Source organism: Medicago sativa, chromosome 7 (assembly GCF_051527215.1).
Source record: "Medicago sativa cultivar Bolivia chromosome 7, Bolivia_mono, whole genome shotgun sequence".
NCBI classification, from domain to species: domain Eukaryota; kingdom Viridiplantae; phylum Streptophyta; class Magnoliopsida; order Fabales; family Fabaceae; genus Medicago; species Medicago sativa.
In genome coordinates this window covers 83,668,808-83,683,507 of record NC_140755.1, presented here as the reverse complement: position 1 = coordinate 83,683,507, position 14,700 = coordinate 83,668,808, and the positions used below count along the sequence as shown (strand labels likewise).

Genomic DNA, 14,700 nt, shown 5'->3' with positions numbered 1-14,700 from the left:
TACACATCTGAAAATATGTATGGTTTTTAGAAATGTGTGGTTGGAAAAAGAGGAGCGCCTCTTTGTCTGGCCTAAAGTTTCTTACTCCCTCCGTCCCTTAATGTAACCCCCCTTTGCATTTTTCACATTTCTTAAGAAAAGTTGTCAGTGTAATTAATGTGTCTGTTTTGTGTATTAATATTACCAAATTGTCCTTTGTTTGTATGTGTATTAAATTTGACTATTCATATTTGAAGACAAGTTAGTAGTATTAATTAGGGGTATGTTTAAGAAAAAAGTAATAAATGCATCTAGTAATTTGAAAAGGGGGTTACATTTAGGGACAAAAATAAAATCAAATGGGTGGTTACATTAAGGGACGGAGGGAGTATTTTTTTTTAACAAATATTGGACCCTAAAGTTTTATGTTAAAATTTAAATTTAAATTTGAGTCCAACTTTAAACTAGATCAGTAAGCTGGATAATTTGTACATGTCTAATTAAGATCAGTCTAAGTGTGGGATATCAATGGGTTGATTAAAGGACAAAGAAATCAAGATTTAAAATTTTTATTGTATGTCAACTAAAATAAAATAAATCATGTACATCTAAATATAGGATATATACTATAGTTTCTCAAAACATTTACCAATAATACGTAATCGTCTCGAAAAAAAGAAATACAATAATAATATATCACTATTTGTACATTCTCCAATAAAGGAAAAGTATGCACTGATCCAAAAGATTGAAAGATATTCATATCTAAATAAGCAAATACCTACAATAAGTGATATATCACATATCAATTCTAATGTAATTTTTCTTTAAATAACATTCTATACAATCAAATAGTTGTACTTACATATAAATTAAATCTAAGCACAAAATGCTGGATTCAGTTTAGAACATAATTTTATTTTACCAGAATTGAGAGTAAAAACAGTTAATTAACAGAAATATAGAATTCAAATTTGATACTTTATCAATCATCTAGATACTGACATAAAATATAGATGCATTATTCATTGTTTGAAATTAAAATTGGCTTTAGTTGCACTGCACCGCTATGAGAGAATAGAGATAGAGATATTGTTCTATTCCTTTAACCGAAAAAAAAATATGTTAAGCAGGAGGCAAAAAACCATGTACGTGTTGCATGCTTGCATTGCATGGCTAGGAACACGTGGCACCTACAAATTCTTCCCACGTATCACTCTTTCGGTGTCTCATATATATTACTTAGATCAAGAGAGGAAACAAGAAATTAACTGCAAACAAACGGTTATGGCGATGAAGCTCAAGTATCTATCCTCCATTGCTGAGGATGTTGTTGCTAGATGTGCACAGTACGTAATATTAATACTCTTCTATTCATCTACATTACAATTTCAAAAAATGGTTATTGTTTTTCTTATTTCTAATGCATGTTAATTAATAACTATATATATGCAAATGTGTTGATTAATTATTATATGATCGTAAATTAATTAATATTTTGGTTACTGAATTATTAGGAAACTGGAAATCTCCGTTGAGAAATTAGTGGAAGATTTTGAACAAGGATGGACCCCTGATGCAGGAAACTATTGCAAAAATTTAGTTGAATTTGGTAGTGGGAAGGCTCTAACTCAAATGTGCCGTAACATAGAGGAAGAGATCAATAATGGTTCTTTTAGTAGATTATCCTATGACATTATGCTTGCTTGGGAGAGACCTACCTACTATGATGATGATGAGCACATGGTAAAAATACACATTCTCTATTTAGATCATATAACGATTTGTATGATTCGTATATGCGGTGGTGTGGTAGAGGATCCAAATCCCTAAAAAATTGAATTCTTAACTCTTTTTTAGTTGACCTTACCCTACAATGCCTCATGTGATTTAAGAACGATGTTAATGTTTTACTATACGACCAATTTTGAGTTATTAACTTACCTTTGGTGGTGTCCTACTTAATTAGATTTCACTTTTAGAGGAGGCAAAATTGATTTCAGAGGTGTAGAATTGATTTTGTTCTCGAGTAGAAGTGATTATAACTTAATTAAACCTAGAATTTGTAGCTTTGAAATCGACAATTGATTTTTTAACTATTCAACCCACTTTTACATGAATAAATCCAAGCACTATCAATTTGTATTCAACTCATTTTCAACGATCAATTTTACAAAATTAATTTTTGTGGCCACAAAACCTAACACGTGTTTAACCTTAGTGTTACAAAAAACAGGTAGAAGCCTCGGTACTCATCTCTTTCTAAGTAACTTAACGCCTAAGTTAGCGGACTAAACGATCCCAAACTATTGCTATAAATACTAACCTTGAGAGCATTCTCAAGGCATGACCTAAACAGATTAACCCTAGTCTGATAAAGCGTAATCACTGCAAGTACAAGGAAAGATTCTCACATTTCTCAAAATATATGGAGAGATCCATCACTATGATTTTGGTTATATACGCCTATTTATGTCTCAATTTTAGAAATTTTTGTCTTTATATATCCTAAATTATATGGTTATGGAGTTTTTGAAAAAGTAATATGTCTAATTAAAATTGAATGTTTTTTACACCGTTCCGAAAATATATACTCCCTCCGGTCACTATTATAAGCAAAAATTAACTTTTTAGGTTCATTCAATAAATGAACTTAAAAAGTTGATTTTTGCTTATAATAGTGACCGGAGGGAGTAGATATAAGTTTAGAATTGGATATCAAAAGAAGCATCTGTTGATAGCTACTTGCAAAACAAATTGGTTTGTCTGTTAGTTTGTCACAACATTATTTAAGAATGAGATTAAATCTGGAAATTGAAATTGACCCTGCCAGAGCCTAGAGTGCATATGATATCAACTTCAGCAATCAGCACTATGACTTTTCATATCTAAATAAGATTTCGTACCTAAAATATTGTTTTGTTTCTTCTCCTGCAATTAATCAAGTTATTTGGTATTATATCATGAAGCATCCGAGCTTTTTGCAGGAAGCTGAAGCAAAGGAGAAAGAAGAAAAGAAGTTAACTGCAAAAACCACTCAAGAACAGGATGATATCCCTCTTTTTTATTCAGACATCATGCCCCTCCTTGTAAGAACATTTTCTTCTTCATTTTTTGAAATTTGAAACCAAGCCAGATTGATACAAGTGCATTGAATATTTATGATTTTAGGTCCAAAGTGTAACTGGTTACTTACTCTTACTTTGTACAATTTGCTTTCTAATCATATTACATAAACTATCTGACCAGGTTACTAATGAGCCAACTGTTGGAGAGGATGCATTTGTATGGCTGGGATCACTAGTTCCATTAGTAGCAGATGTAGCGAATGGAAGGTTCACTTTTGAATCTTTAACAGCACCAACAGGCCTCCGACTACATTTTCCAGCATACGACATGTTCCTGAAAGAAATGGACAAGTAATGCTTTGATCTGATATATAACTTTCTGGTGTTCAAAAAATTAATACATTGATATATAACTTCGGGTTGAGGCCAATCTTCCTGCAGGAAGATATATACGGCTTTATTCCCTTACCTACCTAGCTAGGCTAACTGCATGATACATGCCGCCATAATGATTTTGTAATGTTCAATTGTTAATAATAAGTTTTTATATTTCTTTGGTATTCATTGATAATTCTAGCTTTAAGAAGCAAAATGATTTTGTAGCGGGATAAGACGTTTGCAAAATCAATAGATTCGAGTTAGAATCAACTATAGAGGCAAAATAATTTCGTAGCGGCATAAGAATCAATTTGAGGCAAAATGATTTTGTAACTACATGATACATGACGTTATAACGATTTTGTAATGATTCTATAGGTGCATAAGGCATTTGCAGAAACAGGCAATACCATCTGGTGTGGAACTGGCAGATAACGAATATATATTACACGTAGAAGGAACAGCCAGCTCTCAAAGAGTAGTTCGCCACATTGGATCGACAAGTTGGCCTGGTCTGTGGTTTGGTTTATCTGTTCAATAATTTCCTCAGTACATTACAGTCTACCGAGTTACTTTATTCATATCGAAATGTGAATGTTGCTTTTTTAATTGACAGGTAGGCTTACACTGACCAACTACTCTCTTTACTTTGAGGCTTCGGGAGTAATAAAGTACGATGATGCTGTCAAAATAGACCTCTCTAAGGATGTTGAACAGAGTGTTAAACCAACTGCCACAGGTCCATGGGGAGCTCAGCTTTTTGACAAGGCCATAGTCATTGAGTCAACTGATTTGTAAGGACACTACACTATAGCATAGAAGTTTCTATATATCCATATTTTTTCTAGAGTTGTGTATGTTAAATATGCCGGCTAAATTATCATCAGGTTAAGGATAAAATACACACAAAATATGGGGTCCCAAAATATGTTACATATTGTTGTTTGGCTTTTAAAATTCAGGAAGTTTACCAAAACATGAAAGCAAACTTGTACAACATTATTTCTCAAAATATATCTAATCGTCAATTTTGTCACGAGAATGAGTAAATTTGTCTTCGGGATTTTCCAGATCAGAGGGCTTCGTGCTGGAGTTTCCGGAGCTTACAAGTTCAACAAGACGTGACCATTGGCTTGCATTGATGAGGGAAATAATGTTTCTACACCAATTTCTATCAAAGTACAACATAAACTGCCCAATACAAACATGGGAGATGCATGCTAGGACGATATTGGGAATCATAAGGCTACATGCGGCAAGAGAAATGCTGAGAATATCACCTCCTGTCCCAACAAAATTCTTAATATTTTCCTTATATAATGAAATACCAAAGGGTGATTATGTGCTTGAAGAGCTTCCTGATAGTCTCAGAAAGGTTAATAGTGGACAGCCATGTAGTGCAAGTTCTATCCTCAAGAGTATGAACCTTGCCGGACCAGTAGTTTCCAATTCAATGGTAGAAGAGGTGAGTCAAGAGGACAAAAGTGTCGATGTTATAGATGATAGTCCCTCGTTGGAGTCGGCTATTAAACAATCAAGGGAGGAAGAAAAGAAAGTTCTCATTGCTAAAGCTACCACAGAAGAATTAAAGGAGGAAGGAGTCACCGACAGTGTTCTGGTTTTAACGGTGAGGCTTTAACTCAAAAAAGCTCATACATACCCTTAATTTGATAATATCCTCAAGTTAAATCAACACCAAGGTTTTCAGTCATCGTGATTTATGATATTGCCGAAAATTGTTAAATATTAGCGACCGCAATAGTGGTCAGACCTTTTTTTCCTTTCGAACACCGACAAATTAGTGTTGAGTGTTATGGTTTGCCTAAAAAAGTTTCTAGGTTAGGATGTATTATAATTCACTGTTCTTTTGGAAATCGGATACCATGCCGTGTTTGGAATTGTGACTTGATCATTGGTTGCTGATTTTATTGTACAGGAACTACTAACGCCACTCAAAAATGTGGTCCCTTGGTTACAAGAAATCTTCAAATGGGAAAAACCAATGGTTACTATTGCTGTTCTTGCTGCATCCTTAATAATCACCTATATGTAAGTTAGTTCTTATTCTCTTTCTTTCTTTCTATAAATTTTATTTTGCTTATATGTATCTATCATATTGCATATTTCACCATCAATTAGTGAGTTTTGTTAGACATGCATGAACGTACATAATTAACATGAGGTAGACATGCAGGGAATGGGTTGGAAAGACAGCTGCAGCTTTCTTGGTTTGGGTGATAATAAAGATGCTTAAGGCAAGAGAGAAAAGGCTTAATGAGAAATGCAATGAGATAGTAATCAATAGATCTAATATGGCTTCTGATAAATCTACAATGGATAGCATTGTCTCAGCCCAACATGGATTGTACACTGTTCATGAAATGATGCAGAAAGCAAACATATCAATGTTAAAGATATGGTCTATACTTATTTCCAAGGCTGACAAGGTATAATTTCTTGTCAAGATTTTCTTTTCCATTTAGCTATCAAGATCCTGGCGAGAATCATAACACTTTTTTATAATGAAGATCACAAAACTATTCTTTAAAGATAGGATTAGTAATAACATGCTATTCAGTAAACAATGTGGATAACATTTACTATTTAGTGAGATTTATATCACATAATAATAGTGTGTAGTTCAGTTATCAACACACTTTTGTTAAAGGCACTATAAGCTTTAAGTGTGACCAAGTTCTGAATAGAAGATTAATTTCATAGCAGACTCAAAAGGTCGAAGTGTGGGAATTCTCGAAGTCTTATTAGAGTCAAATGTCGTGATTAGAACATATATAAAAAAACTAAGTGCATTGTTGGCATATAATTCTTCTTTGAAGTAAAGAAATTTAAATGAAAATATTAATGCACTTTGTAGCTAATAGACTTGGATACATATTCAAATGAAGAAAAATAATGCACATCCATATTTTCTCACTAGTTCTTGTTTGTATGGCAGCATGCAAATGCAGTGATGGTGGCAATGGGTGGATTAGCATTCTTATTGGCAGTAATTCCATTCAAATTCTTCCTAATGGGTCTCATTGTGCAAAGTTTCACCATGACATTGAAGACAGGCAAGTCATCAGGAACTGGGAATAGAAGGTTGAAGGAATGGTGGGACTCAATACCAATTGTCCCTATCCGTGTGGTAGACAATGTTCCTAACACACAACATGCTGAATAGTTCTTTTTCCATTATATTGTCTAGAATGAGTTCATCATTGCAACCCCTCTGCCCTACAAAAGAAAGCTTTGCTTGTGTATAAAGGAAAGTGATAGTGTGTATGACAACAAAAGACTTTAAGGATGGATGTAAAAAAGTCATCTGAATGATATACAACATGTCGGTTGTTTATTGCATTTCTTTCTTCAACTGCTTCAATAAGTTACATATATAGCATGTGAGAAATAAATTATAGAAGTGTTAATTTCAATGCTGGTTACTCTTGCATTTTTTTTTTTGGATAGGATAATAATTGGTGATTTTGATTAATTTTGCTGTATCAATAAAGAAGCTTGTTTTGTATTATCAATATGTGAAGCAACAGATTGAATTAGTTAGTTGTGTACATGTTTTTTTTTCTCTACAAAATTTGTACAAGTTAGATGTTTTGTCTTGATTTTTAGGCATGTGATGAATTATGTTGGGGGTATGGTTGATTAATGCAGATAGGATTTATTCAAGTTTCCCAATAGAGTGAGACATGGGAATGTACCCGGCTAAAATGAGTTCATATATGATATTTTTAAAATAGATATTCATCTATTTTTTTATTGGAAACTCATAATATTTGACACTTAAATACAAGGAGGTCACTCTTCGAAGGGAGGTAAGAGCAAAATTAACTAAATAGTGGGCCACAAGATTGACATGACATACAGTATATGACAAGATTAAAAAAAAAATTAACAAGCTAATATTAAATATATTAAAAAAAAAGTATTTTATGTAGCACAAGATATACGTGTAGAACACCAAAGTTTTACAAAAAGTTAACAACCGAAACAAAATAAAAAAACAGAAATTAACCTTTGTTTGTTACCAACTATGATAATTAAAAGCAATATGAGCAAATTTAGTTTGGTCCGACTTTTTTCCAGCTTCTCTACGTTTTTAAGGAGAAGCTAGGCCAAACACAATATCAATTAAGTTACTTATTAAAAAAGTACTTTTTTTAGAATGCATAAAATTGAATGGAATGAGCTTTAGCCAAAAGTTGTTGAATTTATTTCACAAGCACCTCTCTTCAACTCACGTTGTGAACTTTTTTTTTATTTTTTAATATTTATATTTCAATATGTTTTTTTTTCATTTAATTTTTTTTTGAACCGGTTCCATTTAATTATTTTTTTGAAGGAGGGGTTCATTTAATTTTATTATTTTTTTAAGGAATTATATTATCTTTTTATCACTTATATATTTAATTTTAATGTCGTTTAATTATCACAACTTCGCAAATATTTTTATTCTCTTTCTTTAACCTCGCAAATATATACACACACATTAGAGTTTAGAATAATACTTTATGTTCGTCTGTCTATTTTTTTGTTACGCTAATGCGTATAATTTTTTTTAGTGTTGCATAATATGTTCGTCTGCCTCAGTGAAAGAATTGTGGAGCTGAAGAATATATTTGTAATATGTATATGGTGGGTGTGTGTATATATAAAGAGAATAGTTGGTTTTTTCTTTTCAAGTTATACTCTATAACAAATTTTGTTATAAGATTTTTGATGACATTCAAAAAGATAAGAATTCATATTATATGATATTATATTTGTTACATTGTTAGTGTCCTTGAAAAACACATGTTTAGTTTTTTTAACAAGAAAAATATATGCATAGTTTGTTACAATATAAATGTGCAAGATATATATAAGTATAATTTTTTTAGGCATCTATACTTGTACTTTTAATTAAAATCAAAATTTTATAAAAATAATTATACGTATTACACAGTACCAAAAAAAAAATATATGCATTAGCGTAACAAACAAAACAGACAGACGGACATAAAGTATTATTATAATCGCTAATATGTGTGTATATATTTTCGAGGTTGAAGAAAGGGAATAAAAATATTTGGTGTCTTCAATGACAACGTGAATAAAAATATTTGCTAGGTTGTGATAATTAAAAGATATTAAAATTAAATATATAAGTGATAAAAAGATAATAAATTTCTTCAAAAATAGATAATAAAATTAAATGGACCCTCTTACAAAAAAAAATTAAATGGACCGGTTCAAAAAAAAATTAAATGGAAGAAAAATATATATTGAAATATAAATATTAAAAAAAAAAAAAGGTTCCCAGTGTGATTTTAAGAGAGGTGCTTGTGAAATAAATTGTCGAGAAGTAAGTTTTGTACAATAACGAACCCAAACAGCTTCAGCTTCTTTCTTAAAGGGCTTTATTTTAACTTTGTTTTAAAGGAGCTTTTAGACCGTAAAAAAGCCTGGCCAAACGGTACCTAAAAATCACGTCGTTTTGATCTTTTCAAAAAACCAATGCACGAGAACCAAACTAAGTGCATTATACCGTCACGATTTTGAAAAATTTGCCAAGTTACCAAATTGATCCGCAACTTCAGATGGATCAATTGATGAAATTCAAGCTAATTACGAACAAGATACCAAAGAGAATTAAAAATATTACAAGTTAAGAATAAACAATTTGTTGATTCATGAGTCCCACACTCACTTACACAAAGTTAAGAGTCATAAGTGATTATTCCACGTTTAAATAGATTATCCTTTGTGGGTAATCTATTTCTGAAAAGTTGTCAAACAAACAAAGACACATCCATAGGGACATCTATAAGCCATGTAAATTCTGACGATGCTGTAAAATGTTGTTCCTAACTAGTAAGGAAAGAGTACGCACCATGAAGTGTATACCCTAATGGCAGGTCAAGATTTCAACACCAATAATCCTCAAAATCAACCTGCAATGACACTTTGAAATAAAATCATACACTCCTCTACCGGCTCCTCCCCCCACCCTAAAGGGGACATGTCTGCCAATGTCAACCGTTTGTTTTCAGACAAATCAAACGACCTTTGTAACATCTCTCTTAAAGGCAAATCCCCTAACCACCGATCCATAAATAAATAAAAAAAAAAGTGTTATCGCCATTATCAACCTCCCTCCGAACATTCTCTTGAAACCAGCCTTCCACCTCTAAGCCCACTTTGTTATGGATACGCACTAACTCCTTCAACCAAACAGACACGTCATTACCACTGTCCTTCACGCTACCCCCTAGTCTGTAACGAGCTGACAACACTATAAACCACAAACCCCCTCTATCTACCATCGTCCACCAACACCATTTTTCTAAAAAAGCAATATTGTACTCCCTCATTCGTCTTACCCTCAAGCCTCCATACTTCTTTCCCAAACAAATAGTCTCCTAGTCAACCTAAGAAACTTTCCTATCACTAGAGGAAATGATACTTGAGAGAGGCTTGAAGAAGGAAGTAGTGTAGACATGTAGAGAAGATAGGACAGACTTATGGAGAACCAGAACCAGTTGTCCATCCAAAGATAAATTCTTGTTTTTCCACCTTGACAATATGGCCCTAATTCGATTAAGCAACGGATCCCAAAAGTTCAATCGTCGTGCATCCCTCTATTGGGAGAGTCAAATACAAGAAGGGCAATCGCCCAACTCGACAGTTCATAACTGAGATAGCCTCATGCAACCAAAAATCATTGGCATTCACTCAAACCAGTAGACATTTATGAAAATTAACCTTTAAATCCGACATTAGCTCAAAAAATAAAGTGGCATATGCTTTTAGAAAGTTTGGCATTAATCAATCTATTCCTTTAAAGATTTTTGAGTCATTCTATGAGATTAAACGTGTATTTCATTTCCTAGAGGTTTTTAGTTTATTTCGAGTATCTCTCCACTCGTTAAAAATAGAGTAAGCGCAAAGTTAGTTTAGTTTTTTTCTAAAATTTAATCTATATATTATTGGAAGCCCCTATATATTATTAAATATTAAAATATTTTTTTTATAATCCATATAACAGACGATCTTTAATCCATATGCATAAATTACATAAACATTTTATATCGGTAATCAATCAAAAATGTTTTTTTGAAGGAAATCATAAATGTTAGTTTCTTTAAAAAAAAAAATCATAAATGTGTAGTTATGGCGGTGTTGAAATTAATCTCAAAAATCTATTTTGATTTATGTTTTTTATTTTCAAAATAGTAGTACTCTCTCCGTTTCACTGTACTTGTCCATTTTTGATAATAATTTTGTTTCATTTTACTTGTCACTTTCAAGTTTCAATGCAACATTAATTATTGGTTTATCAATAATACTCTTACCTATTTATTGTAGAGTGAGAAATAATAGAATGAAATAATAAATGAGTAAGGTATTATAAAAAAACACAAAGAATTTCATAAAAATGACAACATTTATTTAATTCTTTAATGTGTGTAATTCCTTTAAAATGGATAAGTATTGTGAAACGGATGGAGTAGTTTCTTTGTCAAAATTGATCTCTTAAAAAAGTTCCTAGTGATATTGTCACAGTCGGTGTTGCTTCTTACATGTCGGCAAGTTTATATCCATCCACGTGTCTTGGACAGGAATAATTATTTCCACAAAATAACATTCTTTTGTAATTTAACTTTTGTTTAAAATGAAATCTTGTACTAGTCCATTGAATAATTAAATTAAGAAATGCTGTTTTTTATTGTCACAATTAAGAAGTTTCATTAAATACATTTGTTAATTATTTTTTAGAGAATTTATCAATAGAAAACATTATGTCGGTAACCAAAAAAAATAAAAAAATAGTATATTGGAATGATGTGATTTGATTTTTTTCTACTTTATTTTTTCCTTAAAGATATGGAAAATGGGTCCTATCAGAGCCTTTAATGGCCCCTACTTACGATATCTTTACATCTGTGGTCCATAATAATGGTCGGTGTATTCCCTCTACACTCTTTGATTCACCTGCTCTGTAATTTATTCACTTGTTGTTAAAAATTGCCCACGTACCGACATACTACGTACATTTTTTTCTTGGTACATGATATTTCTATTTTTCTGAAGAGTAGTTGTAGATCTGGATCAATCTTATAATTTTGGGGACCATATTAAAATATTGATCATAATATTAATAACGAAGGACGTATAAGTTGAATAGTCGATACTATCCTACAATTTCATGGACCAACTTGAGTATTAATTTACTCATCATAATGCAAAAATGGTTATATTGCACATCTTATTCTACATATTTTGGTTTATTTTCTTTAAAATATAGAAGGAACTAAAATCAAATGAGAAAGTATATGATGCTTTTTGACAAAGTTATGTCCCCCTATACCTTCCCGGATGCCCTTCTTTTTTCACTTTAGTTAGAAACAATAGTGTTTCTTCTTTTTCCTTGCCTTATGAAATTAATGTTATGGTGTGTTTGGTTTCTTCAAAAAAAGAAACTATTATGGTGTGTTTGGATGGAGCGTTTGGGAGAGGAAGGGAGGAAAGAGTTTACTTTTCATTTTTAAATTATGGACACTATGAAATGTTTTATAAAAAGTTAACACATTAACATGATAAACAATCATATAATACTTCAATCACACTTAATTTATTTTAGAAAAACACGTTATATAGTCCGTAATTTAAAAACGAAAAGTAAATCTTCCCTCCTTTCCCCTCCCAAACCCTCAATCCAAACACACCCTTAGAAAATTTTTCAAAAATAAAAATACTACTAGTACTAGGAAATATGATAAACATATTCTCTTAAAAAAAAAGATTACAAGTAAATGAACTACTCCAAAGGAGAGTCTAGAATACAGAACAATTATTTTTTACAATCAATGCATTTCTTATCCGAATAATGAATGAACCTAACAATTTGGACATATTCTTTGATGATTTGTTTAATGCATGTCGATATCCCGATTTAGAAACTTTATCTTAGCACTTCATACGTGTCATATCTTCTTTGAATAGCTTCTCTATTACACAAAAACTACTACACTTTAGGCTCCAAATGTACCAAGTTTTAACTACTCAACTGTCTAATCCTAACCTCTTGACACCTGTTTCGTTCCAAAACATCTTATAGTCATTTCCACGTCTAGAGGACACGTCCATGGTTATTATAGTCATTTCCACATAAATGGTGTGGATAATATTTTATATCTTCCTATTTTTGTTTTTGTCCTCCACTTCTAAGCCTATAAATACCATTGATCATCCCCTTAGTATAACATCAAATCAAAAACAGAAGAAAGAAGAAACACATTCATATTCATTTCATAGAAACAAATAGAAATACAATATGGCAGGAATCATGAACAAGATTGGTGACGCCCTTCACGTAGGAGGAGACAAGAAAGAGGGAGAACACAAAGGAGAACAACATGGCCATGTAGGAGGAGAACATCATGGTGAGTACAAAGGAGAACAACATGGATTTGTTGGAGGACATGCTGGTGACCACAAAGGAGAACAACATGGTTTTGTAGGAGGACATGGGGGTGATTACAAAGGAGAGCAACATGGATTTGGTCATGGAGACCACAAGGAGGGATACCAAAGGGAAGAGCACAAGGAGGGATTTGCCGACAAGATCAAGGACAAAATTCATGGTGAAGGTGCAGATGGTGAAAAGAAAAAGAAGAAAGAGAAGAAGAAACATGGAGAGGGTCATGAACATGGCCATGATAGCAGCAGCAGTGACAGTGATTAGATCTTAATTTCTCACTGCTTCATCATGTTGAGAGGTAATTAAAATTTTGTTTTGCTTTATGACCCTTTTATCAAAATTTTACGTGATTACTATAATTCGTTACTAGCATGAACGTCTATCCGCTTTTTTGTTACAAAAATATTTCAAAATTTTATCTTTGATTGGAAATGAATGAAAAATAGTTACACACAAAATTTAGTATCGTTAATATGGATTACTATTCTTTGTACATGGATGATCATAAGTTATGACATTAGTGATTTTGTTTTATTTGTATTTTGAGTTTATGATGGGAAAGCAACTTTTGACACTATATGGTGCTCTTATAAAAATTTAAATGATTTTTTATTTAAGCAAAAAACATAGATGAATTACTAAAACTAGTTTTATTTTCTTGTGACTTTTGAGCTAAAGATTGGGAATAGACTTTGACCATGCTAATTTGGGTGTTGATGACTTGTTGAGATCTCATTTTTAGCCTACAAAGACTCCTAGGTCTTTTGACCTTCAATTGACACAATGAGAATAAACCGCATTACTATCAATTTTAATCCTTTTTTTTTTTTGAGAGATATCAATTTTAATCCTTTTGATATGATAGAATCATAGAAACACATTCCGTAACAAATTAACTGAAATTTCATATTATTTTAAAATTTCAATAATTTGATGGCTACATTTAATCTCTGTATCCAGTTAATTAATTTGTTTCAAATTTTTGCTAGTATATATATTCTAATTTTATTTTCTTCTAATTTCAGGTGAATGGAGTCATATGTGACGGCAATCTCCTATGTTTTAATTTCTTGTTGTAATATCTACGTATGTGTGTGGAAAAAAATACGTGTTCGTAGTTGGTAATTCGAATGCTTGTAAAAATAATGTGCGGTCAGATTGGTTTGTTAAACCCCTACTGCTTTGTTGATGTTTGGCTGTATATTATCGTAAAGAAATTATGAGGATTTCTATTAGTAGTAAGTATGAGTTATTACTATTGAGCTGCTTATTCAAAAGACACTTAAATTAAACAAAACAAAGCAAATCATAAATGTACTAAAACTCTGTATATCAGATGCTACATTATTATGTAGGGACTACAATTCAATGACTCAACCAGCAAAAACAATACAAGCAATAGACACTAGCATTATATAGGTCTATTTATTTTCATATCTTGAAAGCTTGATAACTTTTCACTTTCCACATTACCCAAATATTTTTACTCCATCCTCAGTCCTCACCCGGGGTCTTGAGAATTGGCTGAATTTCTTCTGATACTATGTTGTGGAGTGCAATAAGCACTTGTGGAGTGCAATAAGCAAAATTTACAATATAGTATCACACCATGACGTTCAATAGACACTTGAATAAGTGTTACTGTGTTAGACATCTTACTTGGAACTTGAACATCATTTGGCACTTCTCTTCCATTTTTTTTTTTAACTTCAAACAAACATCTTTTATTAAAATAAATAGTAAGATATAAGTACAAGTGATATTAGATCCTCCTATAGAGATGAACTACAAGTAGTA

General features: G+C 31.8%; 2 protein-coding genes across 3 annotated transcripts; both read left to right on the top strand.

The window, feature by feature from the left end:
* The first annotated feature begins 1,180 nt into the window (after window positions 1-1,180).
* LOC146909396 (ArgH (DUF639)) lies at window positions 1,181-6,785 on the top strand. 2 transcript variants are annotated; one of them, XM_085730987.1, is made up of 10 exons: window positions 1,181-1,328; window positions 1,497-1,725; window positions 2,967-3,068; window positions 3,229-3,398; window positions 3,804-3,937; window positions 4,042-4,219; window positions 4,497-5,052; window positions 5,362-5,474; window positions 5,620-5,872; window positions 6,382-6,785. In XM_085730987.1, the coding sequence occupies exons 1-10, from the start codon at window positions 1,267-1,269 to the stop codon at window positions 6,607-6,609; spliced, it is 2,025 nt and encodes a 674-aa protein (XP_085587113.1). In that variant the 5' UTR covers window positions 1,181-1,266; the 3' UTR covers window positions 6,610-6,785. The 2 variants fall into 2 exon arrangements, with proteins under 2 accessions (XP_085587113.1, XP_085587111.1); XM_085730985.1 differs by having other exon boundaries at window positions 2,949-3,068.
* Window positions 6,786-12,686: 5,901 nt separating this feature from the next.
* On the top strand, window positions 12,687-14,145 carry LOC146909395 (uncharacterized). Its single transcript, XM_085730984.1, has 2 exons — window positions 12,687-13,201; window positions 13,929-14,145. The coding sequence occupies exon 1, from the start codon at window positions 12,757-12,759 to the stop codon at window positions 13,165-13,167; it is 411 nt and encodes a 136-aa protein (XP_085587110.1). The 5' UTR covers window positions 12,687-12,756; the 3' UTR covers window positions 13,168-13,201; window positions 13,929-14,145.
* The last annotated feature ends 555 nt before the right edge of the window (window positions 14,146-14,700 follow it).